Raw genomic sequence first — 16,571 nt, 5'->3', positions numbered from 1 at the left:
GTAGGCGGGGTAGTGCCGCCAGTGCACATCGTGTGCACTGAAGGCATTGCTTAAGGTTCTTTGCAGCGTCCCTGCGGCCGCTAGCTGCAACTTCTTTCATTCCTTTTACTGTACCTCCGTTCATATTCTCTTTCTTCCACCTTCCTTTCCATCCTCTCCTAACAATTATTTCGTCGTGCAACTGCGAGGTTTTCCTACTGTTACACCTTTCAAACCTTTTTACTCAATTTCCATTTCGGGTCTGAACGACCTCATAGGTCCCAGAGCTTGGCCTTTGGCTTAAATCTTATATTCTTGTCCTAACCTATCGCATAATTACGGCAGTTTTCACTGAGCTTCGTCGCTAACATATTTTTTTTATGTCTTTGCAGAGAGAAATATCATATCACAACACTGACAAATGAAATGAAATGAGCCAAGAACCGAAAGTTTTTTGTGCAATCTCTCTCTCTCTCTCTCTCTCTCTCTCTCTCTCTCTCTCTCTCTCTCTCTCTCTCTCTCTCTCTCTCTCTCTCTCTCCATATTCTGGATGACTTTCAAGAAAATTAAGAGACAAGCATTCAACGAATACTTTCTCCCATGTTCAACTTTCTAAGCATTTATCTTAAAAAGCATTGGAAAGTTTTCCCTTTATCTTTCAAAGTATTTCTCTTAAAAAGCATTGGAAAGTTTTCCATTATATATCATGAATTGAAGATACCTCTAAACTACCCACTTTTCCACTTTTGAAATTGAAAGTAACTGGGCTATTAGTAAGATTAGATGTTTTTTCCATACTTAATTGTTTGGCTGAAATTGTTAAATTTCCGTTAATCAGTCTAATGAAATTTAGCCTGCCGATGGTTAATTAGCTTTTGACTGTCATAAATATCTATTTGTATACTGAAATCATTTTATTTACTGATAATAGATCGTAAAATTAGTGAGTATTTGAAGTACCAAATTCTGACAATTTTTGTTTTGCTTTTTGATTAATCATCAAATGACATATTTTATGACGAAAAATATCAACTCATTGTACAAATAAATGCCCAGACTCTCTAAGCACTCGTTAAGAGTCTTATTTAACTGCTAATTGGGTCCCAGTGAAGAAAAAATGACCCCAGACACCTGAAATGAGGTCGAGCGCAGAAGGGCCAGAGTCCTTGAGAATTAGTCGCTAGGGAGGTAAACTGGACCATAAGGAATAAGGGCATCCTTCAAGGACCCGTGTTGGGGGAGCGAGAGAGAGAGAGAGAGAGAGAGAGAGAGAGGATGTGAAGGTAGATGTAGGGTGGGGGGGGGGACTGCATTGGTCTCTCTGCCTCTTCGTTGATCAGTATAAAATGGGCAGAGGGTATGGATTCTCTATCAGTTCCTCCCACACCAGCCAATCATGAAGTTCACTGTAAGTTGGGTTTGTTCATTGCTGGTCATTTTATAGCTTTTTTTTCTTTTTTAAGTTATTGCTGTTTTGTCAGCAGGGAAGTTTGCCATTTTGCAGCTATATTTGTTATTTCTGAAAGTATTAAGCTCCTACATCAACCAAACATTGAAGTTCACCTGTAAATTGTTCTAGGGAAAAATGGGTTTGTTTATCTTTAGTTATTTTTTAAAGGTTTTGTGTAAAGTTAATGACATTTTCTAGGCAGGTAAATATACCCTTTTATAGCTATACTATTTCTGAAAGCATTTTATCGTTCCTACACCAATCAGTCATGAAGCTTACTGTGAGTTACTGTAGGAAAAACTGTTTGTTCATATTCAGTCTTATGGAGGTTTTGTAGAAATTTAATATACTCCAGCGTGTAGATTTGCCCATTTGTAGCTATACATATTATTTCTGAAAGTATTTCATTATCTTTATGAATAATTAGGGCCAAGTGGGTAGCTGTGCCATGAACTTTTCTGAAAAGCAAATCATAATATTTGCTTGTCCATATTAAACATCAGTATTTTATTGAATACCTTCTCAAATAAAATTGTCAAGGGGAAACCTGTGCCGTGAGACTGAAGAGCAAGTCAAAATAACTCCTTTTGATACTCAAATCAATCTTTTTATTTCTATTTTATTATCTGTAAAGTTTTTAAACGCTTCTTACCCATAATCTATTCAGTAAATTCAGTAATTACAACTGTATTAATTTGATCTTATGTAATGTTTTTTTATACACTTCAATAATTACCACTAAATAACAGGGATTTTTTCATTCTCATTTCTCGTTTTCGCACTTTGTTCAGAAGCACATAACTCATTCTCTCTCGTTTTCCAACTTCTTCTCCCTCAGCTGTTCGTTCTCTTGGGTCTCGTTGCCACCGTGACCCTGGCACGCCCTGACTCCGTCCTTGACCTGGACTTGGATGATATACATCATGACCAGGACATTGATGATGACCAGGTCATCACTGGAACTTACAGGTAAGGCCTGAGGAACTTACGTCAGTCTCTCTCTCTCTCTCTCTCTCTCTCTCTCTCTCTCTCTCTCTCTCTCTCTCTTCTCTTATTATTTATGTATAATATATATATATATATATATATATATATATATATATATATATATATATATATATATATATATATATACATATATATATATATATTATATATATATAATATATATATATATATATTATACATAATATATATATATATATATATATATATATATATATATATGCATATAGAGTATGCATGCGAAAGCACACGCATAAATATACAGCACAATCATTCTACCATTAGTAAAAAGAATTATTATTCCCTCTTAATCTATACTTATCACTTCCCTCCCCTTATAATATTAAAATAACGAAAAATTAAATTAATAAAAAGCATACCATTAATTCCCTCGACCCCCTTCACAGTTGGACCTCTCCCGAAGGCGTCGAGTTCTTCGTCAGGTACGTCGCCGACGAGGACGGCTACCGCGTCGTCGAGTCCAACGCCGTCCCCGTCAGTGCCGACGGCGTGAGGGCCAACGGCGAGCAGGGATCCTTCGATTCCTACGAGGATGACGACAGGAAATAGGAAGTCTGTGAAGGACTCTCTCTGTCTCCTGAATCCTTATAAAGGATTTTTAAAAATGTATTCGCCATTATTCATTCACTCATTTTATTCGAATACATACACAGTGTGTATACTGTGTATGTCACTCATTCCATTGACCTACAGTTGTATAGATGGTGTATATTTATTGAGAATGTCAATAAAAGACTTTTAAAGCAAAGATAGATCATATTTATTTTTAATGTCATCATCTCGTACTAGGCTTGTAAGGAAATTGTTTGCAAAGAATGATTTATTAAATTTTTGGTAAGTTGAATTCCCCTTTAGGATAAATATTAAAACAGTTATATTGTTCCATGTTACGGTTTTATCAATTCTATCAGATATGGGTAGATATAGATGCTCAATAATTATGAAAATATCCTGATAGTTCAGGACACACAAATGCATAATGCAACCTACAAATATTTTCAAGAATCTACCCATTCATAAATCTATCATTTCAAAGTAAGCCAACCCTTTTCTTTAGGCACCTGACTCTATACTTGATATAAAAGCTTGTATATTGTATCAAAATGTATATAATATAATTTGAAACATTAAAATGTTAAGGTAATTTGTAAAAGATTCAGTGAGTCAATGTGCATTAATCTATCACTGAAAATATTGAGCATTTAATAGCCTTGAGTATATATTCACGGTACATACATACGTAGCATTTTAACAGTCTTTGAATGACCGCAGTAATTACCGTTTATAGTTAAAATTTAAATAAGTCATCATTTGATAACCTTGAATATGTATTAATGTCATATAATTACCAATAATTCAGACAATACAACTCTGAATGACCACGAAAGGGAGTAAATCATTCAGGTAATTTATTCCACAGTGTCACCACGAATATGAATTAATAAATTAGGAAACGACAAAAACAAATCACGAAGTACGGGAATAAACAGCACGTGGCCTTCCCCAGGGCCCAGTGATGATAACCTTTACGCTGTGATGTCTTATTCCTGCAAATATCACCAAGGCTAAAGTCAATTATAGGCTTCAGGAAGGAAAGGTCCACGCAGCTACGTTCTCGGGAAAGACAGTGTGTGTAGAATGTAGGTAATGTAAATGGCATTCAATTTTAAAAGGTCCTTTTGCAGAATTAACTGACAGTCAAACTATCTTGCGTAGTGTAGTTGTGAAATTAACAGTCTATTTGATTTTCATGAATGAAAAATTGTAATTGTGGAGTAAGATCAGAATTAACCGAAAAATCAAACGACCTTGCGTAGTGTAGTTGTGAAATTAACAGAATATTTGATTTTCATGAATGAAAAACTGTAATTGCAGAGTAAGATCAGACTTAACTGAAAAATCAAACAATCTTGCGTAGTGTAGTTGTAAAATTAACAGTCTATTTGATTTTCATGAATAAAAAACTGTAATTGTAGAGTAAGACCAGATTTAACTGAAAAATCAAACGATCTTGCGTAGTGTAGTTGTAAAATTAACAGTATTTGATTTTCACGAATGAAATGTGTAATTGCGGATTAATACCAATTTAGATTTTATAGTAGTTGTTTATTTTGTATATAATGATTTTATGTCTCTCTGTGAATATTTCATATAGAACTAAATTTTATCTAGTTTTTTATAGATTCAATTAACTATAAAATGATCACAAATCTCTTTTTACCTTTCAAAAATTATGTCATTCCATTATTTAATCATCCACGTATAACCTTTATATAGCTTATTTTACAGTGAATGTGTCATTGTATAAGATCATTGTAAAAGGAGATATGACATCAACTAATGATTACAAATAAAACCATCAATGTAACAAGGCTACTACTTTCTCGAACGAATTTGATTAAAAAAAAAAAACAGTCATTACTCCTGATGATAATTTGATAACTCCCAAACTCTTCCATATTTCATCAGATAACCACAGACCCTCGAATTTTACAATGATCCCCCTGGACTTATGGAGTCACGCCTTGTATAATGCAGGAACCACGAAAACACCATCATCATGCACCGGCTATAATTATACGTAAGGGCCACCTTACGTACTAGCTGGCTGGCCCCTAAATCTAACTCTAGACCCTTCGGCTGGTTTCCACAATCTCTGTCTAAATGCCAGACCAGTTTCAGCCTCCGTATCTCGTGGAATCTTGCTGTAACGTCCCTATTTGAATCTTGCGTCTGTACGCTGATTGCCGTCGTAAAGACAGATGGGTAGAGAGACAGTTATGCCTTAAGCTGTAAAGAGAGGAGTTTATGGGTTAGACTTTTGGGTTAATGACGATTTTCATCATTTTCTTCTTAAGTCCGTTCATTATGATGCTTATTTGTAAGTTTTTTTTTTTTGCTTTTGCTCAGCGCTCTTATTGCTTCGTTTTACTGGTCGTATATAAAGCATAAATACTCTATCGTCATTTAAGCAGCAAAGACAGGAATTTATGGGTTAGACTTTTATGTTAATTAAGATTTTCATCATTTTCTTGGGTCTGTTCATTATGTGGTTTATTTGGCAGATTTTTGCAGTTGTTTAATAGTCTTAGTGCTTCGTTTTACCGGCCATATATAAAGCATAAATACTCTATTGTTATTTAAGCTTTAAAGACAGGAATTTATGGGTTAGACTTTTCGGTTAATTATGATTTTCATCGTTTTCTAAAGTCCGTTCATTATGTGGTTTATTAGTAAGGCTTTGTTCTGCTATCGTTTAATGCCCTTAGTGCTTCGTTACATTGGCGATTTATAATTCATAAAATGTGGCGTTGTTTTTGAAGATAAATGGCGCATATTAAATATGGATCATAACAATTACCGCCCACGTAATTAGGCTTGTGGAAAAAGCCTAAAATCGTGTGTTTTGTTGCATGATACACATCAGATCCTTTCAGCTGTCTTACAGTTGTCATTAAGGAATGTTTTCGGTAATTTCACTAACACGTTATGAACGGGTGAAATATTGTATAATAGGTAACATTGTGTAATATTATGGCAATGACCCCTTGGGGATTTCCTTATAAACATCAACAAAAGACTGTAAATATCATAAAGATAATGACCCCCGAGAAATATTAGTCTTGGATAATGACCCCCAAGAAATATTGCGAATTTTTCCCTGCGACTTTATTACCGGCCACCATAAATTAATGTGACTTTTTTCCCCCGTGACTTTTTCTCCTGTGACTTTTTTTCCTGTGACTTTTTTTTCCTGTGACTTTTTTCCTGTGACTTTTTTCCCTGTGACTTTTTCTCCTGTGACTTTTTTTCCTGTGACTATTACCGGCCACCGTATTAAACGGCTAAAACATTTGATAAGTTATCTACTATAAGAGTATTCATATTTCTCAAGCAAGTGCTGCAAGGAAATAAAAAAAAAATAAAAGCAATGGTAAATTGAATGCAAAGATACAGAGACCTTAATAAGGATTCGAAAGGAAACAAAAGTGACTGTTTTGGAGTAAGGGTTTTCAGAGTGCGCTTGTTCCTGGAGTCGGCGATCCTTGTTGACGCAGGAAAACCGATTTCGTGCCAAAGCTATTATCTTAGTCTTTAGGTGGTGTCCGTTCGGGCTGCGTTTGTGTATTTATCGAGTGAGCTGCTAAACGAGGTGTTTTTGCGTTGGAGCGTATTTCAGAGGGCTGTTGTATTGTGGTAAGTACATTAAAGTGAATAATTGTTTTGCAGTTATTTAAACATTGTTTATTGGTTATTTTCCATTTTTATACAGTTGTTGTGAAAGCGAGTTAATGTTTAGGTTCGTGTGATTACATTACTACAGGGTACTGTGGTCTTGAAGTGATTTTTAATGTAGGTTGCAATTAATACGCACGTAGCCTTTAATCCTCAGCGGTAGGAGTTCTATAACTTTTGCCTGTAATGCTCAGAGCTTGTTTCACTTGAAAACTTTTGCCCAGGTGGATAATTTTTAATTGTAGCTAGTTTATACTTTATGGATCTTTTCCAATAAACTTAAGAGGGTCCTATAACTCTTGACAACTTAAGATCCTAAGATTATTTTAAATTATGGAATTTACTTCTGCAACTTAAGACGGTCCTAATATTTTCAGGTTTAGTGTAGTTTTAAGTTTACTTGGACTATTTCATAACTACGAACTTGGAGAGTAAAGCTGGGTAAGATTTTTCAAATGGTTGTGCTTTCGTGGATAAAGTTATACGTGAAAGTTAGGTTCCCTTGCCATAGAAATTGCTTAGTGATCAAGCAGATTTGTTAGGAATCTTTATAAAAAAAATTCTTTTAGTTTTGTTTAAGACCTGTAGTGATTTAAGTTTTAGGAGCACTTTAAAAAGTTAAACTGGTTTTGTTTGGTAAACGTTGTGGCATGCGTAAATTTAAGCATCATACTTGGATGAATAAGTTAATTACTTATAAATTTACTTTGATTCTTTTAGATATTTTTTATATAGTTAACAGATCTTTTTTGTTTCACAGCGAAATTTAAGTTGTATTCTTGCATTTCTGCTTTTACAGTCTCGCGGTTTCAGCAGTCTCGTGGTTGCAGCAGTCTCGTGGTTTCAGCAATAGTTCTTTAATGAACATTTTAATATTTGAATAGGGTATGAGTAAGTTTGATTTTTTTTATGGGACTTTAAAATTTTACTAAAGCACTAAAGTCCTTGTATATTAAATAAATTTCAACTCAGATTTCTGGAAACTCGTTACTACCGTGGAAACATTCATTACTAGTGTTCAGTGCATTATACCATTTCGAATGCTGTCCCTGTGAAAGTTTGCTTAACAAACGGTTTTGCTTAACAAACGGTTTTGCTTAACAAACGGTTTTGCTTAACAAACGGTTTTGCTTAACAAACGGTTTTGCTTAACAAACGGTTTTGCTTAACAAACGGTTTTGCTTAACAAACGGTTTTGCTTAACAAACGGTTTTGCTTAACAAACGGTTTTGCTTTTTTCAGATAGTCGATTGAACTCTGGATGCCCTATAATCCTGCAAGTCTACGTGTATACTGGAGTTGTCACAAATTGGAATCTACGAACACTTGTATAAAATACGCATTGTAATCTCCATGCATATTGGATTTGTTTTAACTGAAATCTACAAACACAAGAAAATATGCTTGTCTGTTGAGGATATATCCGGTGAGTGCTTTTCCTTGTTCATAGCAACCCTTGGCCTTACCTCCACCCCTCGAGGGGCGGCGCCCCTTTAGGGGTGGAGGATAGCCCCCCATGGCTTCTGTAGGTGGTCCTAGGACCGCCTACAGTAGTTCGTGGGGTTCTTTAACAAATTTCTTTTTCAGGTGGGAAATGAGAATTGTTGGTCATAACTAAATGCTGTTGGTCATCCAACACACGAAATACTAGGCAATGTTTATTAGAAGTTTTGAAGTGACTGTTCTGACAGTAATTCAATTTTTGTGGTTTGGGTATATTTCCTTTTGGAAGTCGGGGCACTGGTTTTCAGCATTGACTCTTTTCCCATCATACCCCTTTGGTGTTTGGTGCAGACTTCCACTGTGGTTTCTTTGAGATTGCTATTTCTCAGCTGATTTTAGCTAGTTTTTAGCTGTTCATGCTAGTTTTTTGTACTAGCTACCCCTGTGGTAGTTTTACCCCCTTGTCAATTTCATCTGGTTCTAAGGTAGAAGGGGTTGTGCCTGGTATCTTTGTGCATACTTTCCCATGGCAGTTTTGAATTTATTTTAGTGTACTGTATTTTCTTAGCATATGGTACTAAGGTAAAAGAGGTTGTTCCTGGTATCTTTCTGTTCATGGTTTCCCATGGAAGTTTTGAATTCACTTTAGTGTACTGTATTTTGCCTTAACATATTGTGGTTTCACCATTGGCATTCTTAGTATTCAGCAAATTTCAGTGCTGACTTGTTTCAATTCGTGGTAGCTTGGTCCTAATATTTCTTGGGCACTGAGAATCCTCCTGGTATGTTAACAAGGGTACTTAGCCCGAGTGCTTCGCTCTCTTTGGGCAGTAGCATTCCAGCAATCTATGCAGCCAGAATGGCACTGGTAATACAGCAATTAAGGTTTGTTAGTTGTGGATGACTGGTCTTGGGTACCCTTTTTTGACTGGTACTAGACTTGACCACCTAAGGAATACTGTGGCCCAGAAACTCTTCTATGGCTTTTGTTGTGCTTGGTTAATTCATATTTCTCCAATTTGTTAAATTCTTGGTTCATGAATTTTGTGCATGAACTTCATAAATTTTCGTGGTGATACGCTAACAGCTGTTGACCATAACGCATTTGTGACAACAAACAGGAGTAGTTTGGGATTCAAGGAGCTTGTGTTTATGAAACGGTAATGACATTAATCTTAGTTTATTGTTTTTAGTTTGTAGTAAGTTTATCCATTTTCTTAAAGTAACATAAAAATTTGTCTACCTAAGTTTGATAAGATCTTTTAGTGAATCCTTATTTTTGAAGTATGGAAATTTAAAGGCTGAAGTTTAATAAACTTATTTTTTATAAGTAACATGGCAAAATTTAAAGGCTAAAGTTTGACAGTAAAATGAATAAATGGTACGAATTAATAAATGGTATGACCAGTAACATCTTGTGTTAATTGTAACCGTGCTTTTCCGTAAGATTTGACTTCTCTCAGATCTGAAATCTACAATTTTGAAGTTATTAGTACCCATAACAATGAATTTGATAATTTCAATTTCACTTATCACTTCATGGTATTTTTGTGTTAACTAAATTAAAGCTCAAATTAGCTTGTAGTAAAATTGTAAGTTCTTGTAAGATTGCAAGTCCTGTGGAGAAAGTTCTGTTCTTTTCCTTAACCATTTCAGGTTACTTCTGCTGTCCTGATCAGTTGCAGCATATGCCATAGTTTACAGAAGCTGTGGTGCTTTGCAGCAGAATGACTTACCAGCTTTATTGACTGGTGAGGAACTACAGTTTTGTTCAACCTGAACCCGAGTCATTTTCATTAAATTAGTGTAAGTTTTCATCGATATACCTACTCCTGTACTTCAGGATGTTCAACTAGAACTATCCACTGATTGTGCATTGTGAAATCCGCATAGCATCAGCTACAGTATTTGTATTTGCCTGCAATACAAAATTTATTTCTAGACCTAAGAATATGTAGTCTTTAAATTTAATTCCTTTGTGTGTATTTTTAGTGGCTTGATAAAAATATGAATGGGTTTGATGGCTGTCATCATTCTGACTGTCGAATAAGGTATCCTGGCTAAACAAGGAGTAACAGCGCAGAAGTTGCACTTGAAAACTGAGCCAATGAGTGTTGCTAATGTACATTTTAATGTCAGTCCCAGAAGGATGTCTTAAAGGACCATCTGAGTGCCCTAAAACTCATAAGCCATTGTGTTGCTAAAGCACATTAATATGAACGTCCCAGAAGGTTGTCTTAAGTAAAAAATGACCATCTTACCTGTCTTGCTCTGAATATTAATTTTGACAGCTCACTACTGCAAGTGGCTATAACTGTATTAATGGCGAGGTACATAGTCTCACAGCTTCGATGTATATCCAGTGAGTTGACTTCGATTCAATGAAGTAGTCTTAACTTTAGAAAACCTCGACTGATCATGGAAAAATGAAAGGCAGTACTTAAATTGACAGGGGAAGGTTGAGTTTCGGTGACCAGTAATTTCTGAACTAACAGATTCTCTATATGTAACCAGTTTTATTTCCACTGGATTTATATTGTTTGAAAGCTTGGTCTCCCGAAGTTAGCTAAATCTTGGCCTCGAAACTAGTGGGAATTTACCACTATATTAGGCGGTCTAAGGTGACTGGTTTTAGCAGGTGAAAGTGCCAAGGTTACTTTTTACCCTGGGGAAAACCTTCGTGAATGCTCGTCATATGCTAAACAAGTTTCCATTTATTTCCATATGAATAAGCACTTGCACATTCCCATATGTAAAGGTATCGAGAAACTACAGCATTGCAGCGTTTAGTAACTTAAATCCTTGCTTTGATTTGGGCAATTGTGATATAACTGTAAATGCATATTTTTATTTTAAAGATTGATTATAGAATGATACACCTAGCCATTAAGTCACAGTACATTTTACCATAAGCAAATTACTTAGTACAAGGAACATTTGTTTGAATTCATATTGTAAGTACAGAGTTTTTTTTACGTGTAAATGGATCACTACTTTCGTGAAGTTGCCTTCGGCGCCAAAGGAGTAAAACAATTTGGGTGGGAAGAGGTCAATGTTGCTACAATAACCAACAAAACTAACTAGAAATTCACTTTCATTTGGTTAGTTTGTCTATTAACGAGACTTAACATACGTAGAGGCTCTTGTCTCATTAGATCAGACTACATCCATGAAGGGTACATCCGTGAAGGGAACGAAGTGAACTTACATTTCCCATAGACGGAAGGACAGAATTTGTTTGAAGGAAAATAACTTCAGGTTTTAAAGTTTTATTAGGCCCTGTCCACACTAGCGGGCACTGCCCGACGGGCAAACAGTTCCCATAATCGTTCCACTATACTGACCGACCGAGTATGGAGCCAAAACGATGCGAATGTCTGGTAACACTGCTTCAGAAGCGAGAGAAAATATAAACAGCTGGAAGTGCCCGAAGGGCATGCCCGCTAGTGTGGACAGGGCCTTAGGTTAAGGGCGACTGATATTGAGGGAGAAGAAAAGATGGAGTAGACAACCTCTACCTTTCCAAGTAGTAAAGGACATACTATCGTAAGAGAAACTAGATTATGGCATAATGGAATGAGAGTTGTCCAATTAACGGCAAATAAATAGGGGATTTGTTATGCAAACCATTGGTGGTGGTCACGTGAAGGCGTTTTTACCAAATTTAATCCTTTTGTTCCGCCGTCGATAATTGTATGTGCGTATGTGTATAAATAAACTACTCCCTCACCTACGTGAATCCGTAAAGCAAGAGAAATAGAATATTAACTCTTACAAAAAAGATAGCAGCACATGCCTAAGCCTCGACCAACTTCATTAAGAATTCCGGACTCTGAGAACAGGTTTGAAGGAAGTGGTCCTGTTTTCAACCTTGTTCGTAGTCTTTTTAGAATATTGAATTTTTTTTTTTTTTTTTGCGTTATGTTAATCGGTTATAAACTTCGATAGACTTTGTTGTTGTAACTGCTCCAATAGGGACTTTGTTGTTCTAAGGGCTTCGATAGACTGTAGTTATAACTGCAAGATAGTATGAATCATCCAGCCAATCTATAAGTTAATTATGATCTTGCTACTTGTCAGCTAGTGGGTCTGCCCACCATTTCCTAACCATTTCCTTATCCTTTCTGTACTTCTAGACAGGTATTCCTTCAAGGATAATCCTTCATTTTGTGTAGGTTTTACCTTGAGGCTTAGGTTGTAATTTGAGGTCAATTAGGAAATGAGTCTGAAGTCTAGATTGGTAATTTTAGGCTCAAATTACGGAAACTTGTAGTTTCTATACTGCCCTAAAATGGAAGACTGCAGTATTTGCAAAAAATACTGAGCTGAGAAAAATGGTAGATACTACAGTTTTCCCTTGCCTTACTACTGATTTTGTAGATACTGCAAATGGGACCCTCTAAATAAAGCACTGAAGAATCATTCTGAAACTGCAGCAACTTGTGTATTAGTGTTTCACGAGCCCAGTAGGCGGCATATCTGTTTCGAAAATTTTGCAGATACTACAGTTTTCCCTTGACTTACTACTGATTTTGTAGATACTGCAAATGGGACCCCCGAAATAAACCGCTGAAGAATAATTCTGAAACTACAGTAACTTGTGTATTAGTGCTCCACGAGCCCAATAAGTGGCATATCTCAATTTCGAAAATTTTGCAGATACTGCAGTTTTCCACTGTAGGGCAGGAATACTCCGGTTAACTTAATCTTTTTATTTTTCGTTTTTTCTTATACCGTCTTGATAAACCTAAAATGGAAGTAATGCTGGGTTTGTCCTTTGAAGTGTTTTTGAATCCCTTCCTGGGCCTTCATACGTCTGACAGACAATTATTTGTTAGCAATAGTCATTAGAGGCTGGTCAGACGATCCACTGAAACATCAAAGGATCGCCTCAACTTGACAAAATCATTCCATAATCCTTACGAGTTTTATTTCCTCAATGACCTGTTTTAGGTCAAACGAACACAGCACTCGAGACCTTACTGGGTCTTGTGTCTTTGAGAAACTTCCTTTTCCTTACCAGTGGGAAACAGTCAGAACAAGCTAATAGCCAGGAAAGGGAGGGCCAATTAAAGTTCAAATTGTATAAATGGAGTGGTTCATAGATGTAGTGACATTTTTTTTTTTCTTGTCAGATTTGCTAAGAATCAGAACGGTTCATACTGCAAAGTAGGTGGGAACCTTTCATATATATGCAAAAATTAGAGAGAGAGAGAGAGAGAGAGAGAGAGAGAGAGAGAGAGAGAGAGAGAGAGAGAGAGAGAGGGAGATTAAAAATGAATCATGTTTCCAACCTTAAACTGCATAATATGAAGAGACATTGCCTTTCCACTGTCGTGTGTCATCAGATAAATCAAGATGAGATGGCAAATCCTACGCATGTTCGTAACATTTATCTTAAGTAACATTTCACCTAACATTAAGGAAGGGTGAGAACATTTCACTGAACTGCAACAAAGTACAATGAACTGTTTTCAACCTTCATTAATGTCAGAAGTGTTTCTTAAAAGTCAGTTACTTTTTGGAAAAGCCTTAATTCTGGCCACGTTCGAGATAAGTATCTAAAATTCCCATTAAATCTCTCGAGAGCAGGGTGAAAAACTTGGAGGAATAGGCAGGTTTGAGAATAATATTTCCTCTGTTTCCAAAACGAGCCGCAGATCGTGTGAGAGAGAGAAGGATTAAAACGTCGACCTCAAAATACGATCGCCACAAAGTTAAAAGCAGCAGTGAGTTTTCCTGTCGAACCTTCTTCAATTTTTCCCTTTTTCATATTCTCGAAGGGTGAGAATGACTAAGGGATGAGAATAGTTAATCATGTCTGCATGCAAATGAGAGAATTATATAAGGGGAAAAATGTGTGTATGAGCAAGGGGATATAGGTCACCATCTGACAGGGCTGACAAGAAGAAAAGTTCAGATAAGGTGATGAAGAGAAATCCTTCTGGAGAATTTATTTGGTCGAAACATAGTGACTAGGTCACTTTTCTTCGTTTCATTTATATGTAATTTTAGGGAGGATTATGTTAATATCTCTATGATGCCTTGAAATTAATTAGAATAGCAGCTATGATATACGAGTGTGGAATGCTTTCTATCTCAGTCCTGATAGGTACCTGAATTTAGCTGCAGGCTTTCGTAGAAAATATTATATTACCGTCTAGATACGTAGGTGGGTTTTAAATATTCAAGGACCTGTATAATTAGTTACTAAGGGAAATATTATAACAATTACTGAATTATTCAGATTAGTTCATGAAGTTAAATGCTTCATTCTATTTAATCCTCATCTAATATTGAGCTCGTAGGAAGGAAATTATACTTTATCTTCAACATTTTTCTTTCATTTTATTGTTTTGTCTTTTTTTTTTCTTTTACAAATATCGAGTCGTTTGCATAGGGTGAATAAGCATGGCCAATATTTAGTTGCCATCTTCACATAATGACAACCTTTGGAACGGTTCGCCATAATGGATGAATATGACATAAATAAACATGAGTGTGAAGGGATGCTGAGTGCAGTTAAGGAGAAGACTATACTTCGAGTCGACCGTCTGGAGTACGTGACCATCTGGGAATCCTACCGGAGAAATCCTTCGAAATCCTAACATTCTTAGTCATCGAAGAGCTCCTCAGACGACCTGAAGAAGAACCCCTGCTGCCCATTAGCCCTCAGGCCGAAGGGACTGACGGGAATGGCGTTGGAATCGAGTACTCGATAGCCATCGTCGTCGGCGACGTACCTGACGAAGAACTGGGTCCCGTCAGGAGCTGTCCACCTGCAGGAGAGAGAGAGGGGGGGGGAGGGGGGGATGAGAAGTGATTGAATTCTAAGGTCGTTTTTAAAGGGATTTGAAAGTTGTTGTTGTTTCCCCCGCGAAGGATGTCAAGTTTTTATCGTCGGGTGCTTTTCCTCTATCTTTATACCTTCTGCGCATGCTCCTGGTCACTTTCTGGTCCCTCTGGTAAAAACAGGTCTTAGGAAGGAAGGCGCACGTTTGTGGGACCCCATAAACAAGCCCATAGCTCAAAGTGACAGTTACCTAAGATCCTGGGACATTTTGGGAAGAACTTGGGAATAAACTTTCAAATTTAAGACCTCATGAACATACTTAGTTCACAGGGACTTTCATTGCTGTGACACCCAGTGTATAAATTGCTTGTTCACCTGAACGGTTATTGATGTAAAAGAAACACTGATCTCGTGTAAGACCTAGAGAACAAGCTCCGGGGTTTCAGAAGAATACTGCTGTCATGTAAGACTAATTTCAAAGAATATCACTGTCACATGCAAGACTAATGTCAAAGAATATTACCGTCATGTAAGACGAATTTAAAAGAATATTACTGTCATGTAAGACTAACTTCAACCAATATATTACCGTCACGAAAGCCTAATCTTAAAAGAACATTAAAGCCACGTAAGACAGCTGCATCACGACCACTTGACAACAAAATAAGGAACATACGTGTAAGACCCAGTGATCACTTGATCATCATCGATCTCTTGGCTGTGACCGAAGTCGTCCAGATCGAAATCGAAGATGGAATCTGGTCGTCCAGTAGACAAGGCGACCACGCCCAACAGGAAAACCAGCTGGAAAGGAAAATAATAATGAAAAAAGGGGATAAAAATGGGAAGGCAGTGGGATCACATTGCTCTGAAGATTGTGGCTGTTTTTACTCTCACTTTTGGCGTGAGGTGTTTGTGGTCTTGTTGCGAGGGAGGAAGAGTATTTATCCCTTGATGTGTTTTAAGATAGAGGTTTTATTCTCTATTTCATTCATCTCGTTTTGAGCAGGACATACATTCTGGATTCCCTTTACCATAAGAAACCATTTTATTTTGATAAAAAGATTTTTCTCAGTCTAAGGTTTTATCCAGTGCTAGGCTCATCTACCACTTTCGCAAATACTCCCAGTATAAATTCCTGATCACATTCCTGATTATTCCTAGAGAACTGTGCAAATTTATTTAGAGCTAGGTTTACCTAGCATTCTCGATAATATTCCCAGCATAATTCCTAATTCCATTCCTGAGAATTCTCTAAGAACTGTGCGAATCTATTCAGAGCTTTATCTAGGATTCTCGTTAATATTCCCAGCATGATTCCTAACTCCATTCCTAAGAATTCTTTAAGAACTATGCGAGTTTATTTAGAGCTAGGCTTATCTAGCATTCATGTTAATATTCCCAGCATAAGCTCCAAATCCCATCCCTGGTAATTCTTCCAGAACTATGAACATTTATTTGGTGACAAGCTTATCTAGCATTCTCGCCAACACCCAGCTTAAATTCCTAACTGCATTCCTGAGAATTCTTGGAGAACTATGCAAATTTATTTAAAGCTAAGCGTTTATCTAGCATTCTCGCTAATATTCCCAGCATGATTCCTAAATCCATTCTAGAGAATTCCCAGAGAGCTATGCAAATTTA

General features: G+C 36.6%; 2 protein-coding genes and 1 long non-coding RNA gene across 3 annotated transcripts in view; 2 read left to right on the top strand and 1 right to left on the bottom strand.

Moving 5' to 3' along the window:
* The first annotated feature begins 1,273 nt into the window (after nt 1-1,273).
* On the top strand, nt 1,274-3,197 carry LOC136836584 (uncharacterized). The gene is made up of 3 exons (XM_067101042.1): nt 1,274-1,387; nt 2,268-2,398; nt 2,842-3,197. The coding sequence occupies exons 1-3, from the start codon at nt 1,376-1,378 to the stop codon at nt 3,002-3,004; spliced, it is 306 nt and encodes a 101-aa protein (XP_066957143.1). The 5' UTR covers nt 1,274-1,375; the 3' UTR covers nt 3,005-3,197.
* Nucleotides 3,198-6,538: 3,341 nt separating this feature from the next.
* Nucleotides 6,539-10,087, top strand: LOC136836714 (uncharacterized). The gene is made up of 3 exons (XR_010852456.1): nt 6,539-6,652; nt 7,934-8,117; nt 9,791-10,087. It is a non-coding gene; the product is annotated as an uncharacterized lncRNA (long non-coding RNA).
* A 3,951-nt stretch (nt 10,088-14,038) lies between these two features.
* Nucleotides 14,039-16,571, bottom strand: part of LOC136836315 (uncharacterized) — a 3,486-nt gene continuing 953 nt past the window's right edge. Inside the window, exons 2-3 of the mRNA XM_067100441.1 lie at nt 15,604-15,731; nt 14,039-14,913 (exon numbers count right to left, since the gene is read on the bottom strand). Of these exons, the coding sequence (XP_066956542.1) occupies nt 14,748-14,913; nt 15,604-15,731 (294 nt within the window). The 3' untranslated portion in view covers nt 14,039-14,747. The remainder of the gene's footprint in view (nt 14,914-15,603; nt 15,732-16,571) is intronic.

This window comes from Macrobrachium rosenbergii, chromosome 56 (genome assembly GCF_040412425.1).
Source record: "Macrobrachium rosenbergii isolate ZJJX-2024 chromosome 56, ASM4041242v1, whole genome shotgun sequence".
In the NCBI taxonomy this organism is placed as follows: domain Eukaryota; kingdom Metazoa; phylum Arthropoda; class Malacostraca; order Decapoda; family Palaemonidae; genus Macrobrachium; species Macrobrachium rosenbergii.
Note: the sequence above shows the minus strand (reverse complement) of the source record. Positions and strands in the feature narration are given on the sequence as shown.